At 44.9% G+C, this 20159-nt stretch overlaps 1 protein-coding gene across 2 annotated transcripts in view; it reads right to left on the reverse strand.

The window, feature by feature from the left end:
- The window catches only part of ZC3H7A (zinc finger CCCH-type containing 7A), an 88030-nt gene that overhangs the window by 39638 nt on the left and 28233 nt on the right, over positions 1-20159 (reverse strand). The window contains exons 11-14 of one of the 2 annotated variants that reach the window (XM_069734052.1): positions 20118-20152; positions 19588-19786; positions 17868-18029; positions 4401-4597 (exon numbers count right to left, since the gene is read on the reverse strand). In XM_069734052.1, coding sequence (XP_069590153.1) covers positions 4401-4597; positions 17868-18029; positions 19588-19786; positions 20118-20152 — 593 coding nt within the window. The remainder of the gene's footprint in view (positions 1-4400; positions 4598-17867; positions 18030-19587; positions 19787-20117; positions 20153-20159) is intronic. The other variant, XM_069734053.1, reaches the window with a different exon arrangement.

Raw genomic sequence — 20159 nt, forward strand, 5'->3', positions numbered from 1 at the left:
TTGTTATTAGATAATACTCATCAGCCTGCCACCTCCCATCAGCGATATAAAATACTATAGGGACCATCTGGCACCAAAAAGTGAATTTTTTAACTCCCTGACGAGGCGGAAGCGAAACATGCGTTGGAGTGGTGTGTGCAGGGACAGTGGCGTGTTAGTACTGGTTAGTATTGTGGTTCTCTTTTTTTGCACCAAATATTTTGTATATTCTTGATCACACTTGTGTTTTATTTATCAGTTTTTAATTCATATGTTTTGCTTATGAATTGTATATAACCAGAATATTTATGATTAATTTAAAAATTTCAGAAGACCATTTTTTATTGTTTTGCTTATGAATTATTTTTAATCATAATATTCATTGGGACCAGCACTTTGATTATATTATTATTCTGAAATATTTATAGGCACAAATAATAGGATAACATTCACATATAGTTTTCACAATATATATATATATATATATATATATATATATATATATATATATATATATATATATATATATATATATATATATATAGAAATACCAAAAAATAGGCAGCACTCCATAGTCTTGAAAATCTTGGTGCAGTTTAATCAGACCCACATGTCTTCATAGCAACGTTTCGGCTCAGACTGAGCCTTTCTCAAGCCAAGGCTCAGAAAGGCTCAGTCTGAGCCGAAACGTTGCTATGAAGACATGTGGGTCTGATTAAACTGCACCAAGATTTTCAAGACTATGGAGTGCTGCCTATTTTTTGGTATTTCTATGGACTGAGGATAGCCGGTGGACGGGCTCCTTATAGGCTTTGCACCCGCAGATAAGTTTAATAGCTGTGCTGTTTCCCTTTTTTCCTTTATATATATATATATATATATATATATATATATATATATATATATATATATATATATATATATATATATATATATATATATATATATACATATATAAAGCCTAGGGTGGGTAATGTAGCAGCTACTGGTTAATTTCGGAAATAAAAATAGATACCAATAAAAGTAAAATTAATTGAGACATCAGTAGGATAAGTGTTTCTGAGTATCCATATTGAATCAGGAGCCCCATATAATACTCAATATAGTTCAGGATGGGCCCCATAAGATGCTCCATATTAAAATACGCCCCATATAATGCTCCATATACAAATATGCCCCATATAATGCTCCATACAGTCCATTATGGCCCCATAGATGCTCCATATACAAATATGCCCCATATAATGCTCCATGCAGTTCATTATGGCCCTGTAGATGCTCCATATACAAATATGCCCCTGTAGATGCTCCATATACAAATATGCCCCATATAATGCTCCATACAGTCCATTATGGCCCCATAGATGCTCCATATACAAATATGCCCCATATAATGCTCCATGCAGTTCATTATGGCCCTGTAGATGCTCCATATACAAATATGCCCCTGTAGATGCTCCATATACAAATATGCCCCATATAATGCTCCATACAGTTCATTATGGCCCCATAGACGCTCCATATAACAATGTGCCACATATAATGCTGCTGCTGCAATAAAAAAAAATGACATACTTAACTCTCGTCGCTGCTCCTCAGCGTCCCGTCTCTCCGCACTGACTGTTCAGGCAGAGGGCGGCGCGCACAATAACACGTCATCGTGCCCTCTGACCTGAACAGTCACTGCAGAGGACGCGGAAGACGGAGTGGCGCCGACGCTGGAACGAGGGACAGGTGAATATTTAATACTCACCTGCTCCCGGTGCGGTCCCTGGCAGCTTCTCCCGGACAGATTGTCCCCGGCGCCCGCAGCTTCTTCCTGTATTGAGCGGTCCCTGGTACCGTTCATTACAGGAATGAATATGTGGCTCCACCCCTATGGGAGTGGAGTCCATATTCATTACTTTAATGAGCGGTACCACGTGACCGCTGAACAGAGGAAGAAGGTGCCTGTGCTGGAGACTATGGGACATGCACGTACCGCGCCAGGAGCAGGCGAGTATGTGACTGTCGTCGCTCCCCCTCACCCGCCGACCCCTCCGCCTTCCATGACTCGAGTATAAGGCGAGAGGGGCACTTTCAGCCCATTTTTTAGGTGTATACATATACACACACAAACACATTTTTTGGTGTATTGATTACCATTATTCATTTGATATTTCATCTATTATTATTTTACTGGGTGCCAGTCAGTTTACCATGCCCTGCACATACATAGTTGTTTTTAATTGTTTTTAATTTTTATATTATTCATTCTTATTCTTCTAGCAGCTTTAATACAATTTTTAATTTTTATGATGATTAATTTTTATGGTGATGATTTGTTGTTTACCATGTTCAAATAAAGTATCATTGATATTATTAATTTGTGTCTGATGAATATTCTTTTGAGGATTATAAAATTTGGTTGTAGACTGGTGTACGAAATGCAAGTCTTGATAAACTATCTCCTATCTGTGCCTTCACAAAGTAATGTTGTTTTAATTTTTACTCCATAAAACAATAGTACACATGAAAATAAGCAACTTTGTAATATATATTATCAGTGAAATTCTCACTCCTCTTGGATTCGGCTTTCAGTAAAATCTGCATTCAGTGATTGCAGATAATCTCATTACTGTGATAGGGAATGACGGCTGGAGCTCTTAAGGTACTGTCACACTAGACGATATCGCTAGCGATCCGTGACGTTGCAGCGTCCTCGCTAGCGATATCGTCCAGTGTGACAGGCAGCAGCGATCAGGCCCCTGCTGGGAGATCGCTGGTCGGGGAAGAAAGTCCAGAACTTTATTTCGTCGCTGGACTCCCCGCAGACATCGCTGAATCGGCGTGTGTGACACCGATTCAGCGATGTCTTCGCTGGTAACCAGGGTAAACATCGGGTAACTAAGCGCAGGGCCGCGCTTAGTAACCCGATGTTTACCCTGGTTACCATCCTAAAAGTAAAAAAACAAACACTACATACTTACCTACCGCTGTCTGTCCTCCAGCGCTGTGCTCTGCACTCCTCCTGCTCTGGCTGTGAGCGTCGGTCAGCCGGAAAGCAGAGCGGTGACGTCACCGCTCTGCTTTCTGGCTGCCCGGCGCTCACAGGCAGACCAGAGAAGCAGAGCGCCGAGGACAGACAGCGGAAGGTAAGTATGTAGCGTTTGTTTTTTTACTTTTTAGGATGGTAACCAGGGTAAACATCGGGTTACTAAGCGCGGCCCTGCGCTTAGTTACCCGATGTTTACCCTGGTTACCGGGGACCTCGGGATCGTTGGTCGCTGGAGAGCTGTCTGTGTGACAGCTCTCCAGCGACCAAACAGCGACGCTGCAGCGATCCGGATCGTTGTCGGTATCGCTGCAGCGTCGCTATGTGTGACGGTACCTTTAATCTATGGATGGGCTTGAGACAGACACATTCTAATGCACGATCCATAGAACCTTATGAGCACCAGCTGTCATCTCCTATCTCAGTAATGGGAGAATCTGTGTTCACCAAGACAGATTTTAGACGTGAACTGAGAATATTGAGAATGAAACATCAGTCCAACATATATTACAAAGTTGCTTAATTTCACGTGTTCTATTGATTTAAGTATATAAACAAAACATTAAAATTACTCTTCAAGTAATGTAAGAATTTCTGTACAGCTTTTCTGTCGTTAAATTATAGCTCCTCTATGGATTGCTGCATAGCTGGACTTGCGCTTACAACTATGTTACTAAATTCCGACCTAAGGAGCATTGTTAAATGAACAGTGCTTTATAGCCTCCAACTACTGATGCCAGAAGAAACTCCTAGTGAATACAATAGCTAATTGTCTAATTGGAAAGAACACAAAGGGCGCGTTCGGGGCACTGCTTCATGCACCCAGTAGCCAAACGGCACATTTTTTGTATACAGCCCTATAACCATATTATACTGCCCTTATATAAAGCAGCTTATTAAGACAGCAGATCCACTTTAACAAAGAGAAATAGTTAATTTTGCAACTCGGTTTAACAACAAAAATTGGAATTAGAGAAAATGGAAGCTCATAGTTGCATCACCGACTGCAACGCAGAAGAGGATAATTAAAGGGAACCTGTCAGCAGGATTGTGCATGGTAACCTACAGACAGTGTCAGGTCGGCGCCGTTATACTGATTACAATGATACCTGGTGATGAAATCCGTCTTGTGCTCCGGGGCGGCCTGTGGGGGGCTTTATGTGCTGCTCTGATTAGGTATTCATGTGCATGGCTTCTGACAGGCTACTGATCCCCAATGACTTGCCCCCTATTTTACATAATACATACTCTATTTTGGTTTTACAAAAAAAAAAAAAATTCTACTTCACCAAAATGGCAGCGCCTGTGCTGTAGCATGATACATGCCTAATATACCTATAAAAAAGAAAACCACTGAAATAATACATGTCACAACATCATCACAAACCTCACACAGAAAGACAAACGTCCCAGAATACTCCTGCAATAGATGAGGGATTGTCAGGTTGACTTTTTTGTTGCCTCCGAACATCGATTCTCTGCAAAACATTCCTTTCCTCTCCAGAGTCCACACATCGATTTCTTCTTGACAATATGCAAACGTGCAGCATCCTGGGTACGTGCACTCGATGCCTTGAGCAACATCTACAAAATAAATTAAAAATATTATAAAGTCAGTTCAGTCATCATGAAAACCAAAATTAATTCTAATTCATTTCTTAAAGAAAAAAAAAAAAAAGTTGCTCTGCCGTGGTCCTTTCAAATTTGTATAAGCCTCCTTTTGTAAATTTCACTTCTTACCTTTTCCTCTCTTCTATGGGCACTGCATCCAGGGATCTTCTGCACAGGGGAGTCTGTGAGCTCCGGTGCGTGGCGATAAGGTGCTCTCCCCACTTCCTCCCTGCACAGTCACCGCTAGGAACCATGTATACATAGCGATGACTAGGGTTGAGCGAAACGGGTCGAACATTTTCAAAAGTCGCCGACTTTTGGCTAAGTCGGGGTTTCATGAAACCCGATCCGACCCCTGTGCGGGGTCGGCCATGCGGTACGCGACTTTCGCGCCAAAGTCGCGTTTCAATGACGCGAAAAGCGCCATTTCTCAGCCAATGAAGGTAAACGCAGAGTGTGGGCAGCGTGATGACATAGGTCCTGGTCCCCACCATCTTAGAGAAGGGCATTGCAGTGATTGGCTTGCTGTCTGCGACGTCACAGGGGCTATAAAGAGGCGTTCCCGCCGACCGCCATCTTACTGCTGCTGATCTGAGCTTAGGGAGAGGTTGCTGCCGCTTTGTCAGAAGCAGGGATAGCGTTAGGCAGGGTCCATTAACCACAAAACCGCTTGTGCTGCAGCGATTTGCACTGTCCAACACCACCCTCGGTGTGCAGGGACAGTGGAAGTTTTTTTTTTTTTTTTTTTCCCCTCAGCGCTGTAGCTCATTGGGCTGCCCTAGAAGGCTCCCTGATAGCTGCATTGCTGTGTGTACGCCGCTGTGCAAACCAACTGCTTTTTTCAAAGCACAAATCCTCTTGTTCCTTCCTTTCTGCACAGCTATCTTGTTTGTTTGTCCACACTTTTTATTTAATTTGTGCATCAGTCCACTCCTTATTGCTGCCTGCCATACCTGGCTGAGATTACTGCAGGCAGGGAGATAGTAATTGTAGGACATTCCCTGTTTTTTTTTTTGTTTTTTTTTTGGTGGGAGATTAAGATTGGCAATTTGGCATTTCTGCTAGAGTGCCATCCCTGTGTGTGCCATCTCTCTCACATAGTGGGCCATAGAAAGCCTTTTCATTTTTCTGTATTTTTTTTTGTGGGGTGTATAAATTCTCCCTGATAAAAATACAGTGGGAGATTAATATTGGCCTTTGGGCTTGTGTGCCAGTCCTGAGTGTGCCATCTCTCTCACAAATAGTGGGCCATAGAAAGCCTATTTTATTTTTTTTTGGGTTTTATAAATTCTCCCTGAAAAAAAGGGAGATTAATATTGGCCTCTGGGCTTGTGTGCCAGTCCTGAGCATGCCATCTGTGCCAGCCCTGAGCGTGCCATCTCTCTCTCAAATAGTGGGCCATAGAAAGCCTATTTAATTTTTTTTTTGGTTTTATAAATTCTCCCTGAAAAAAAGGGAGATTAATATTGGCCTCTGGGCTTGTGTGCCAGTTGTGAGCGTGCCATCTGTGCCAGTCCTGAGCGTGCCATCTCTCTCACAAATAGTGGGCCATAGAAAGCCTATTTAATTTTTTTTTTTGTTTTATAAATTTTCCCTGAAAAAAGGGAGATTAATATTGGCCTCTGGGCTTGTGTGCCAGTTGTGAGCGTGCCATCTGTGCCAGTCCTGAGCGTGCCATCTCTCTCACAAATAGTGGGCCATAGAAAGCCTATTTAATTTTTTTTTTGGTTTTATAAATTTTCCCTGAAAAAAGGGAGATTAATATTGGCCTCTGGGCTTGTGTGCCAGTTGTGAGCGTGCCATCTGTGCCAGTCCTGAGCGTGCCATCTCTCTCACAAATAGTGGGCCATAGAAAGCCTATTTAAATATTTTTTTGGTTTTATAAATTCTCCCAGAAAAAAAGGGAGATTAATATTGGCCTCTGGGCTTCTGTGCCAGTCCTGAGCGTGCCATCTGTGCCAGTCCTGAGCGTCCCATCTCTCTCACAAATAGTGGGCCATAGAAAGCCTATTTTTTTTTTTTTTTGGGTTTTAGAAATTCTCCCTGGAAAAAAAAAGGGAGATTAATATTGCCCTTTGGGCTTGTGTGCCAGTACTAAGCGTTCCATCTCTCTCTCTCTCTCAGTCAGTGGGCCATAGAACGCCTATTTTTGGTTTTATTTGTTTTCTAAATTCTCCCTGAAAAAATCATTTTATTTTATTTGGTTTCTAAATTCTTCCTGATAAAATCATATTTTTTTTATTATTTTTTTTTCTAAAGTTTCCCTGAAAAAAAAAAAAAAAAAAAAAAAAAACAGTGGGAGATTAATATTGGCCTTTCTGCTTGTGTGCCAGTCTTGACTCCTGGGTGCGTCATCTCTCAGTCAGTGGGCCATAGAACGCCTATTTTTGGTTTTATTTGTTTTATAAATTCTCCCTGAAAAAATCATTTTATTTTATTTGGTTTCTAAATTCTTCCTGATAAAATCATATTTTTTTTATTATTTTTTTTTCTAAAGTCTCCCTGAAAAAAAAAAAAAAAAAACAACCAAAAAAAACAGTGGGAGATTAATATTGGCCTTTCTGCTTGTGTGCCAGTCTTGACTCCTGGGTGTGCCCTCTCTCTCTCTCTCTCTCTCTCTCTCTCCAATTGTGGTCCATAGAAAGCCTATATTTTTTTTCCTTGATTTGGGTTCCAAAATCTACCAGAGAAAATAACTACATCAATCATTGGTAGAAAAATATTGGCCTCTGGGCTTGTGTGCCACTCCTGACTCCTGTGTGCGTCATCTCTCAGTCAGTGGGCCATAGAACGCCTATTTTTGTTTTTATTTGTTTTATAAATTCTCCCTGAAAAAATAATTTTATTTTATTTGGTTTCTAAATTCTTCCTGATAAAATCATATTTTTTTTATTATTTTTTTTTCTAAAGTCTCCCTGAAAAAAAAAAAAAAAAAAAAAACCCCCCAAAAAAATGGGAGATTAATATTGGCCTTTCTGCTTGTGTGCCAGTCTTGACTCCTGGGTGTGCCATCTCTCTCTCTCTCTCTCTCTCCAATTGTGGTCCATAGAAAGCCTATATTTTTTTTCCTTGATTTGGGTTCCAAAATCTACCAGAGAAAATAACTCCATCAATCATTGGTAGAAAAATATTGGCCTCTGGGCTTGTGTGCCACTCCTGATTCCTGTGTGCGTCATCTCTCACTCAGTGGCCCATAGAAAGCATATAGTTTGTTACATTTGTTTTCTAAATTCTCCCTGCAAAAATCTATTTTATTTTTTTTGGGGGGTTTCTAAAGTGTTCCTGAAAAAAATAAAAATAAAAAAAAAATAATAGTGTGACATTAATATTAACATTTGTGCTTCAGTGACAGTCCTGCGTGTGGGGCATCTCTCTAATTTGCAGCCACCAAAAAAAGAGTGTGTAACATTGGGCCTGATTTTCGCTGTGGTCTCACCAACCTGTAAAGGGGTAGCTAAATCATACTGAAGTTATAGCTCACCGTGTAAGTTGTGTGACTGCAACAAATAACGTTAGTTTGGTTACGTTTTTAAAACAATGAGGAAGTCTAGTGGAAGAGGTCGTGGCCGGGGGCGTTCATTGTCAGCTGGTAATGAGGGTAGTGGTAGTGGTGGAGCATCAGGTGGTCGTGGGGAAAAAAATATTGCACCTAAGTCTGGAGCTGTGGAGCCAGGTTCGTCGTCCGGCTACACAAGGCCTCGAACGCTCCCTTTTCTGGGATTAGGAAAACCGCTTTTAAAGCCGGAGCAGCAAGAGCAAGTTTTGGCTTATCTTGCTGACTCAGCCTCTAGCTCTTTTGCCTCCTCTCGTGAAACTGGTAAAAGTAAAAGCAGCGCGTCGTTAGTGGATGTTCACGGTCAGGGACAAGTCACTTCCTTGTCCTCTTCAGCAAAAACAACAACAGAGAAGAATGCAGCAGGCGACACAACGGGTTACTCCATGGAGCTCTTTACACATACCGTCCCTGGCTTAGAAAGTGAAGCAGTTAACAGTCCATGCCCATTACAAATTGAATCTGACATGGAGTGCACTGACGCACAGCCACAGCCAGACTACTATGCTGGTCCTTTGACTCAGACCACAACATTGCCCTCGCAGGGTGCTGATCAAGAATCAGACCCTGATGAGACTATGTTGCCCCATCACGAACGCTATACCACCGAACGACACGGTGACACAGACGAAGTTGCGCAGGAGGTACAAGAAGAGTTATTAGATGACCCAGTTCTTGACCCCGATTGGCAGCCATTGGGGGAACAGGGTGCAGGCGGCAGCAGTTCTGAAGCAGAGGAGGAGGAGGGGCCGCAGCAGGCATCAACATCGCCACAGGTTCCATCTGCCGGGCCCGTATCTTGCCCAAAACGCGTGGCAAAGCCAAAACCTGGTGGAGGACAGCGTGGCCATCCGGTTAAAGCTCAGTCTGCAATGCCTGAAAAGGTATCCGATGCTAGAAAGAGTGCAGTCTGGCATTTTTTTAAACAACATCCAATTGATCAGCGCAAAGTCATCTGTCAAAAATGTTCTACTTCCTTAAGCAGAGGTCAGAATCTGAAAAGTCTCAATACTAGTTGCATGCATAGACATTTAACCACCATGCATTTGAAAGCTTGGACTAACTACCAAACGTCCCTTAAGGTTGTTGCACCCTCGGCCAATGAAGCTAGTCATCAACGCAACATCCCTTCCGGCAGTGTAGGACCACCATTTAGCGCACCACCTGCTGTATCTGTGCAGGTATCTTTGCCAGGCCAAAGCAGTCAGGGTCAGGGAATCACCAGTTTCGTAGTAGGAAACACTGCATCTAGGGCACCGGCGGCAACAATACCATCTCCCACCGTCTCTCAGTCTGCCATGTCCACCGGCACCCCCACTAGTTCCACGATCTCCAGCTCTCCAGTCCAGCTCACCCTACATGAGACTATGGTTAGAAAAAGGAAATACTTAGCCTCGCATCCGCGTACACAGGGTTTGAACGCCCACATAGCTAGACTAATCTCGTTAGAGATGATGCCCTACCGGTTAGTTGAAAGCGAAGCTTTCAAAGACCTGATGGACTACGCTGTACCACGCTACGAGCTACCCAGTCGACACTTTTTTTCCAGAAAAGCCATCCCAGCCCTCCACCAGCATGTTAAAGAGCGCATCGTCCATGCACTCAGGCAATCTGTGAGCACAAAGGTGCACCTGACAACAGATGCATGGACCAGTAGGCATGGCCAGGGACGTTACGTGTCCATCACGGCACACTGGGTAAATGTGGTGGATTCAGGGTCCACAGGGGACAGCAAGTTTGGGACAGTTCTGCCTAGCCCACGGTCTAGTAAACAGTTGTCTGTAGCCGTTCGCACCCCCTCCTCCTCCTCCTCCTCCTCCTCCTCGTCCTCCTGCAGAAGCAAGAGCTCGTCCACAGACCGCAGTCGCACAAACACTCCATCCGCACCTGCCACTGTTGCACACCAGGTCTCCCATTATGGGGCAGCTACTGGCATACGTCAGCAGGCTGTATTGGCTATGAAGTGTTTGGGCGACAATAGACACACCGCGGAAGTTCTGTCCGAGTTCTTGCAGCAAGAAACGCAGTCGTGGCTGGGCACTGTAGATCTTGAGGCAGGCAAGGTAGTGAGTGATAACGGAAGGAATTTCATGGCTGCCATCTCCCTTTCCCAACTGAAACACATTCCTTGCCTGGCTCACACCTTAAACCTGGTGGTGCAGTGCTTCCTGAAAAGTTATCCGGGGTTATCCGACCTGCTCCTCAAAGTGCGTGGACTTTGCGCACATATCCGCCGTTCGCCTGTACACTCCAGCCGTATGCAGACCTATCAGCGTTCTTTGAACCTTCCCCAGCATCGCCTAATCATAGACGTTGCAACAAGGTGGAACTCAACACTGCACATGCTTCAGAGACTGTGCGAACAGAGGCGGGCTGTTATGTTTTTGTGGGAGGATACACATACACGGGCAGGCAGTAGGATGGCAGACATGGAGTTGTCAGGTGTGCAGTGGTCGAAGATTCAAGACATGTGTCAAGTCCTTCAGTGTTTTGAGGAATGCACACGGCTGGTTAGTGCAGACAACGCCATAATAAGCATGAGCATCCCCCTAATGCGTCTGCTGATGCAAAGTTTGACGCACATAAAGGATCAGGCGTCTGCACCAGAGGAAGAGGAAAGCCTTGATGACAGTCAGCGATTGTCTGGTCAGGGCAGTGTACATGACGAGGTACCGGGCGAAGAGGAGGTGGAGGATGAGGAGGATGATGGGGATGAGTATATTTTTAATGAGGAAGCTTTCCCGGGGGCACGGGAAATTGGTGGCGTGGCAAGGCCGGGTTCTGGTTTTTTGAGGGACACAAGTGACGTAGATTTGCCTGCAACTGCCCCTCAACCAAGCACAACCGCAGATTTGACAACGGGAACTTTGGCCCACATGGCGGATTATGCCTTGCGTATCCTCAAAAGGGACACACGCATTACAAAAATGATGAACGATGACGATTACTGGTTGGCCTGCCTCCTTGATCCTCGCTATAAAGGCAAATTGCAAAATATTATGCCACATGAGAACTTGGAACTAATATTAGCAACAAAACAATCAACTCTTGTTGACCGTTTGCTTCTGGCATTCCCTGCACACAGCGCCCGTGATCGTTCTCACACGAGCTCCAGGGGCCAGCAGACCAGAGGTGTTAGAGGGGCAGAAATCAGAAGTGGCGTTGGCCAGAGGGGTTTTCTGACCAGGTTGTGGAGTGATTTTTCTATGACCGCAGACAGGACAGGTACTGCAGCATCAATTCAAAGTGACAGGAGACAACATTTGTCCAGTATGGTTACAAACTATTTTTCATCCCTTATCGACGTTCTCCCTCAACCGTCATTCCCATTTGATTACTGGGCATCCAAATTAGACACCTGGCCAGAATTGGCAGAATATGCATTGCAGGAGCTTGCTTGCCCGGCAGCTAGTGTCCTATCAGAAAGAGTATTCAGTGCTGCAGGTTCAATACTAACAGAAAAAAGGACTCGTCTGGCTACCCAAAATGTAGATGATCTAACCTTCATTAAAATGAACCACAACTGGATTTCAAAATCTTTTGCCCCACCCTGCCCGGCTGACACCTAGCTTTCCTATGAAAAGGTCTTGCCTGTGGACTATTCTGAATGACTTTTCCAATCTCGTAATTTTCTTCACCTGATTGTCCAGCATACGACATGTTTCCACCTCACGAAATGGCCAAACTCCCCACACGGGGCCGTGCTATCGCCACTTTGCGCTTGGACCCTTGAGAGTGCTGTTTGTCTGAAGAGGTGGGTGTGGCCGCTTTTGGTCGACGGCACTGCCACTGGGTCCCTCATAGTACAATAAAGTGTCTCTGGCGGTGGTGGTGCGCACCCAACGTCAGACACACCGTTGTAATATGAGGGGCCCTGTGCCTGTACCGCCGGCCACAAGACAGTTCCCCCCCCAGCTCAAACAGTGCTCTACCACTAGCAAAATTATCTCTCACAGCTTCACCAATGTGTAGTCTAGGCGCTGACATCCTTCAATGCCTGGCACTGACAATACCATTGTTTTGACATTTTTGTTATGTTAGGCCTTCGAAGCCTGTCTGCGGTCCCTTCTTTCTACAACTACTACACTGACCAGGCCACTGCTGGCCGTGTTACCCTGGAACCAATTTAAAAGTGCCTACAGTCAGCCCAATTTTGTTATGTTAGGCCTTCGAAGACTGTCTGCCGTCACTCCTTCCACTAGACTTCCACTGACCATACACTGCTGCCCATGTACCCCTGGAACCAATTTAAAGTGCCTACAGCCAGCCCAATTTTGTTATGTTAGGCCTTCGAAGCCTGTCTGCGGTCACTCCTTCCACTAGACTTCCACTGACCAGACCACTGCTGCCCGTGTACCCCTGGAACCAATTTAAAAGTGCCTACAGCCAGCCCAAGTTTGTTATGTTAGGCCTTGGAAGCCTGTCTGCGGTCACTCCTTCCACTAGACTTCCACAGACCAGACCACTGCTGCCCGTGTACCCCTGGAACCAATTTAAAAGTGCCTACAGCCAGCCCAAGTTTGTTATGTTAGGCCTTGGAAGCCTGTCTGCGGTCACTCCTTCCACTAGACTTCCACTGACCAGACCACTGCTGCCCGTGTACCCCTGGAACCAATTTAAAAGTGCCTACAGCCAGCCCAAGTTTGTTATGTTAGGCCTTGGAAGCCTGTCTGCGGTCACTCCTTCCACTAGACTTCCACTGACCATACACTGCTGCCCATGTACCCCTGGAACAAATTTAAAAGTGCCTACAGCCAGCCCAAGTTTGTTATGTTAGGCCTTCGAAGCCTGTCTGCGTCCCGTTCTTTCAACTACAACTACACTGACCAGGCCACTGATGGCCGTGTTCCCTTGGAACCAATTTTAACTTGCCTACAGCCAGCCCTATGTTATTATGTTAGGCCTTCGAAGCCTGTCTGCGGTCACTCCTTCCACTAGACTTCCACAGACCAGACCACTGCTGCCCGTGTACCCCTGGAACCAATTTAAAAGTGCCTACAGCCAGCCCAAGTTTGTTATGTTAGGCCTTGGAAGCCTGTCTGCGGTCACTCCTTCCACTAGACTTCCACTGACCAGACCACTGCTGCCCGTGTACCCCTGGAACCAATTTAAAAGTGCCTACAGCCAGCCCAAGTTTGTTATGTTAGGCCTTGGAAGCCTGTCTGCGGTCACTCCTTCCACTAGACTTCCACTGACCATACACTGCTGCCCATGTACCCCTGGAACAAATTTAAAAGTGCCTACAGCCAGCCCAAGTTTGTTATGTTAGGCCTTCGAAGCCTGTCTGCGTCCCGTTCTTTCAACTACAACTACACTGACCAGGCCACTGATGGCCGTGTTCCCTTGGAACCAATTTTAACTTGCCTACAGCCAGCCCAATGTTAGGCCTTTGATGCCTGTCTGCCGTCACTCCTTCCACTAGGCCTCCACTGACCTGTCTATTGCTGCCCGTGTACCCCTTGAACCAACATCATTAAATATAAAAAAAATTAATTTGATTATAAAAAATAAGATCGTGTTGAGATCTCAAATGCAGACATTTTAACAATCAAAACAAACACACAACAAATATCTGGAACTGTACTACAAAGGTCCAACAGCTACAATTTCTTTCTCCTGCAAGAAGTTAACTGAAAGTTTTTTGGAGTTGTTAACACAGATATGGCATCCACCGAGTGTTGTCCTGTCGCGTCTCCTTTAAATTATTTCCAATAAGATGTTAAACTATTAATTTAATAAAATCAATAATTAAAAAAATAATTGAGTAAGTCAAAAGCACATTGCAAATAAACATTAATTACAAATCAAGAAGCATGGCGCGTCCGAGGGTGAGTAGATACCGAATAAGAATATAATCACCCTCGGACGCGCAATGCTTATTTACAACAGCCTTCCTTCCTAAGAATCAGCCCTTCCGTGGTGTAGAGAGAGGTTGTGTTACACTCCAAGGTGTTCCCCAGGTTGCCTTTCCTGAGCTTCGATCTTCCGGCTCTCGTTTAGTAGCTGTTGGAAACTACGCTGCATTAGGCCTACTAATTGTGTATGGGTGAAACAGTGGCGCATCTGCGGTCCCTCCTTCCACTAGGCCTCCACTGACCTGTCTACTGCGGCCCGTGTACCCCTTGAACCAACCTAATAAAATATTAAAAAAATTAATTTGATTATAAAAAATAAGATCGTGTTGAGATCTCAAATGCAGACATTTTAACAATCAAAACAAACACACAACAAATATCTGGAACTGTACTACAAAGGTCCAACAGCTACAATTTCTTTCTCCTGCAAGAAGTTAACTGAAAGTTTTTTGGAGTTGTTAACACAGATATGGCATCCACCGAGTGTTGTCCTGTCGCGTCTCCTTTAAATTATTTCCAATAAGATGTTAAACTATTAATTTAATAAAATCAATAATTAAAAAAATAATTGAGTAAGTCAAAAGCACATTGCAAATAAACATTAATTACAAATCAAGAAGCATGGCGCGTCCGAGGGTGAGTAGATACCGAATAAGAATATAATCACCCTCGGATGCGCAATGCTTATTTACAACAGCCTTCCTTCCTAAGAATCAGCCCTTTCGTGGTGTAGAGAGAGGTTGTGTTACACTCCAAGGTGTTCCCCGGGTTGCCTTTCATGAGCTTCGATCTTCCGGCTCTCGTTTAGTAGTTGGTGGAAACTACGCTGCATTAGGCCTACAAATTTGGTATGGGGTGTAGAGACAGGTTGTGTTACACTCCAAGGTTTTCACCAGGTTGCCTTTCCTGAGCTTCGATCTTCATGCTCTCGTTTAGTAGGTGTCGGAAAGTAGGCTGCATTAGGCCTACAAATTGGGTATGGGGTGGAGAGAGATGGTGTGTTACACTCCAAGGTGTTCCCCAGGTTTCCTTGCCATTGCTTCGGTCTTCCGACTCTCGTTTAGTAGTTGTATAAAAGTACACAGCATTAGGCCTACAAAATGGGTATGGGGTGGAGAGAGATGGTGTGTTACACTCCAAGGTGTTCCCCAGGTTGCCTTTCCTGAGCTTCGATCTTCATGCTCTCGTTTAGTAGGTGTCGGAAAGTAGGCTGCATTAGGCCTACAAATTGGGTATGGGGTGGAGAGAGATGGTGTGTTACACTCCAAGGTGTTCCCCAGGTTTCCTTGCCATTGCTTCGGTCTTCCGACTCTCGTTTAGTAGTTGTAGAAAAGTACACAGCATTAGGCCTACAAAATGGGTATGGGGTGGAGAGAGATGGTGTGTTACACTCCAAGGTGTTCCCCAGGTTGCCTTTCCTGAGCTTCGATCTTCATGCTCTCGTTTAGTAGGTGTCGGAAAGTAGGCTGCATTAGGCCTAAAAAATGGGGAATGGGGTGGAGAGAGATGGTGTGTTACACTCCAAGGTGTTCCCCAGGTTTCCTTGCCATTGCTTCGGTCTTCCGACTCTCGTTTAGTAGTTGTAGAAAAGTACACTGCATTAGGCCTAAAAAATGGGTATGGGGTGGAGAGAGATGGTGTGTTACACTCCAAGGTGTTCCCCAGGTTGCCTTTCCTGAGCTTCGATCTTCATGCTCTCGTTTAGTAGGTGTCGGAAAGTAGGCTGCATTAGGCCTAAAAAATGGGGAATGGGGTGGAGAGAGATGGTGTGTTACACTCCAAGGTGTTCCCCAGGTTTCCTTGCCATTGCTTCGGTCTTCCGACTCTCGTTTAGTAGTTGTAGAAAAGTACACTGCATTAGGCCTAAAAAATGGGTATGGGGTGGAGAGAGATGGTGTGTTACACTCCAAGGTGTTCCCCAGGTTGCCTTTCCTGAGCTTCTATCTTCAGGCTCTCATTAAATTGTGGTTAAATGGAACAACTGCATTTGGCGTACTAGTTGGTTTGGGGCCTACTATCGGTGTCTGCCACTCCTTGCTGTTCCCCTGGTTTCCTGTCCTGAAATACCATTTTCAGCCTCTCGTTAAGTAGTTGTTAATGTTAGACTGCATTTGGCCTACTAGTTGGGTTGGGGCCTACTATCGGTGTCTGCCACTCCTTGCTGTTCTCCTCCACTGAACAAAGCTGTGCCGCCTGTTTACTACGGTTGCCAATTTTGAACTGCATTTCGACTACTTACTGATTTGGCCCTACTCTCTGTGTCAGCCTCTCATTCCAGTTGTCCTCCACTGCAATGCCCCCTGGTTATTCCTGTGTTACCAATTTTGAACTGCATTTAGCCCACTTTCTTCTTTGGGCCTATATCTGTGTTTCCACTTCATCGTGCCCATTGCCCAGCCAGTGATAGATGAGTCTGCTGGTACATTGACCCATAACGCAACATTCCCCGTGCACGCTACACAACAACATTGTGACCCTGCTGAAAGTCAGGTTGCTCTTCCCGCATACCATACCACCTTACACGGGGACAAAGAGGAAGGTGCAGATGAAAGTGCAGGTTCCTTCATCAGGTGGGGGGAGGAATACTAGTTGGCGACGTCACTGGCACAGGGCCTCTCATAGTACGCAAAAGTGTTGCTGCCGGTGGGAGGCGCCCCCGCCGTGCAAACACACCGCTGTACTTTGAGGGGCCCTGTGCCAGTGCCAATGCCAACGAGTGGGCCCCCCCTGCTTGCTCAGGTTCACAGCACTTGCAAAGTTGAAATACTTACCTCTCCCTGCTCCACTGCCGTGACGTGGTCCAGATTTCCTGGGCCCACTAATTACTTGAACCAGCCCTACCCCCCACAACTTTAGCCAAATGACCCCCAATTTCAAATGCCTTCCAATTATTATAAGGTAAATTACGCTTGACAAGCTTCATTAAGAAGAATGGATGGTTTTGACATTAAAATGGGCACTCTAGGTGTTTTCCTGGCCCCCACTCACTGCCGACTATGCTGCCCCATTGACTTGCATTGGGTTTCGTGTTTCGGTCGATCCCGACTTTACGTCATAATCGGCCGATTTCACTCGACCCGACTTTGGACATAGTCGGGTTTCGCAAAACCCGGCTCGACTCTAAAAAGGTCAAGGTCGCTCAACTCTAGCGATGACTATACAGGGAGGAAGTGGGGGGAGCAACTTTATTGTCGCACACGCCAGAGGTCACTAGAGCGGAAGTCGACGTCGCCTGTGCCGAAGATCCCTGAATGCAGTTAACATAGAAGGGAGGAAAAGGTTCAAGTTTTGGAGGAAGTGCAGGGCGCAGGATTCCAGTGCCAGAAATGACATGCATGTATTATAATGAAGACAGGAAACAGAGATTTCTTAAAGGCACCGTATACCCCGGAGCCTGGAAGAAGGACTATAAGATTTCTCAACAACACGTCCGCTAATATGAGGCATACAGGTAGGACTAGTGTAACATTTCTATTACCTGAACGCTTATATCAATAGGTCATACGGCCCAGGGGGAGACAGATTCCCTTTAACAGATTAAATGGCGATGACTGGTTCTCTTTAAATTACTAACTCCTCTCAACCATGTGAGGCATGTAAAAGTCTGAGCACCCCTGGTCAAAATTACGGTTCTTGTGAACAGTTAAGCAAGTTGACTAGTTTAACTAGCCTTCCTATTGAGGTCTAGAGCTCAATGTCCAGCATTGACCATAAACTCTGGGTTCCTTTTAGTATTTGCTAGCTGTTCACAAACTTCTGTCACAAGCATGCACGGAATTAAAATAGTAGGGCCATGTGGCCCTTGAAAGCCACCCAGCGATCAGTCATCGATTACCTTTACATATGTAGTATTGACCCGCATAGTGATTCTTTATTGGCCTTGGTCTTATTCTCTTCCATTTGTCATCTGAAGGACTTTTTATTCTCCCTATAAAAGTGTCCTTCTTACATTTATGATCCAAGTTGGGATGATAATTGTAGCTCAAAGGCTTTAATCCTATTAAATAAAGAAGATAAATCTGGAATATAATCTGTGACAAAAACATTTGACAATCATATAATATAACAAGGGTTCGACATAAGAATTTAAGTTAATAAAACAGCCTGCTGGCTCGAAGGGAAGGCCTAGAAAGTTTTAAAACATTCTTTAAAGAAGCACTCCCATGAATATTTGTTTTCATAAAAGCACCACTCTGCGTTTTTGTTTTTTACCGCTGCAGTGGTGCCAATAGTCTAAGGTCGCTGCACCTAGTATTATACTCACCAGCCGCCAAGCTTCATCTTTTATCTGGTCGTCTCCTGCATGTTGTGACCTGCCGCATCGCTCCAGTGATTGCAGGGTGAGCAGGAAGTCACCACTCAATGTAAGTCTATGAGAGGCAGAAAAAGCCTTCCATAGACTCGCATTGAGATTGTGACTAGTGAGGAGCGAACGTGCTCAGATAAGGTGTTGCTCGTGTGCGAACCGAGTGACTTCAGCGTGCTCGCATACTATGTTCAAGACCCCGCAGCTGCATGTCTCACGGTTGTTCAACAGCGCGCGAGAAATGCAGCCGCGGGGGCTAAAACATTTTTCGAGCACGCCGAAGACACTCGGTTAGCACCCAAGTATGCTTGGATATCACCTTATCCCACCACATTCGCTCATCCCTACTTGTGATCGTTACCTCTGACTTCCGATCAATCAGGAGCTGCGGTCACATGATCAAGACTGGAGCAGCACAGGTAAAAGCTAAAGACGGTGGCTGGTAGGTATAATACTCAGGTCAAGGACCTTATGTTAATGCCACCACTCCAGCGCAGAAATTAAGAAAAAAAAAATGCTGGAGTGGTGCTTTAAATCTGTGTATATATGCAAGTAGTGTAGTGTTGGGGTATTAATATACTCACCTAACGCTACTTTCTCCAGTATCCAGAGCTGTTCTGCTCCGCTTCTAAGTGACGTCACGGCTCTGCAGACTGTCCGGGTCACAGTGAACTCTCCATTACCTGGAAGTGGCTTTTACAATGTAAGTTTACGGAGTGTCAAAATGAGGCTCCATATACTCACATTGTAAACTCCACTTCCAGCTCATGCATAGAGCATACAGTGACACGGTATACAGTCAGAAGAACAGCGCCGTCTCCGACGAGAGTCTGAAGAGCGGCGCCGTCTCCGACGAGAGTCTGCAGAGGCGACGACAGGAGAAGAGCGGCGACGTCTCAGACGACAGGAGAAGAGCGGCGACGTCTCAGACGACAGGAGAAGAGCGGCGACGTCTCCGACAAGAGGAGAAGAGCGGCGACGTCTCCGACGAGAGAAGAGCGGCGACGTCTCCGACGACAGAAGAAGAGCGGCGACGTCTCAGACGACAGGAGAAGAGCGGCGACGTCTCAGACGACAGGAGAAGAGCGGCGACGTCTCCGAGAAGAGGCGAAAACTGCTACTGGATCCCAGAGAAAGCAGGGTATATAATCACATATACACTACATGCACATATACACAGTATTAATGAACAAAAAATATTCATACGAGGGCTTCTTTAAGATTCTATAAACAAATGGAATTATCTTACCTGCTTTGGTAAAACACAACGGACAGGCCTGTCTGAACTCATGGGTTTCTTCAAGAGGATTGGTGCACATTACAGCGTTACTGATATTTGTCACAGTAGATGGCTCCCCATTAACACATTCTAACAGATGTGCTTTCTTCTGTGTCCCAGAAAAATCTATAGGACTTTCTGGCTGGAGAAAGTATTTGCAATTATTTACCTGTATAATATTAAAACAACAATCTCTGTTCAGATGATATCAAGTGTGGAAACTTTCAAGAAAAACATTCTAAAGCCATTCTAACAGTCAGTACCCCAGCTTGATCAAGTCTAAGCGATACAAGGTTTGTAGCTTGTAATGCAAAATCTGGGGACAGATCCATTTTTGTTATGCAATTCCGTGCCAATTTCTCAGACCATGTCAAATGCCGGAGGCTGGATATATACATTTTGTATGTACCTGGGTGTAATATATCCATCATTAGATTTATCTATAGATATTACACATACAGGTTCTTTTTACTACATAAAACTTAAAAGTAAATACTCACAGAAAATGGAGTAGTGTGGATTCCGTTGAACTGATCTAATAC

Source organism: Ranitomeya imitator, chromosome 7 (assembly GCF_032444005.1).
Source record: "Ranitomeya imitator isolate aRanImi1 chromosome 7, aRanImi1.pri, whole genome shotgun sequence".
NCBI lineage: Eukaryota > Metazoa > Chordata > Amphibia > Anura > Dendrobatidae > Ranitomeya > Ranitomeya imitator.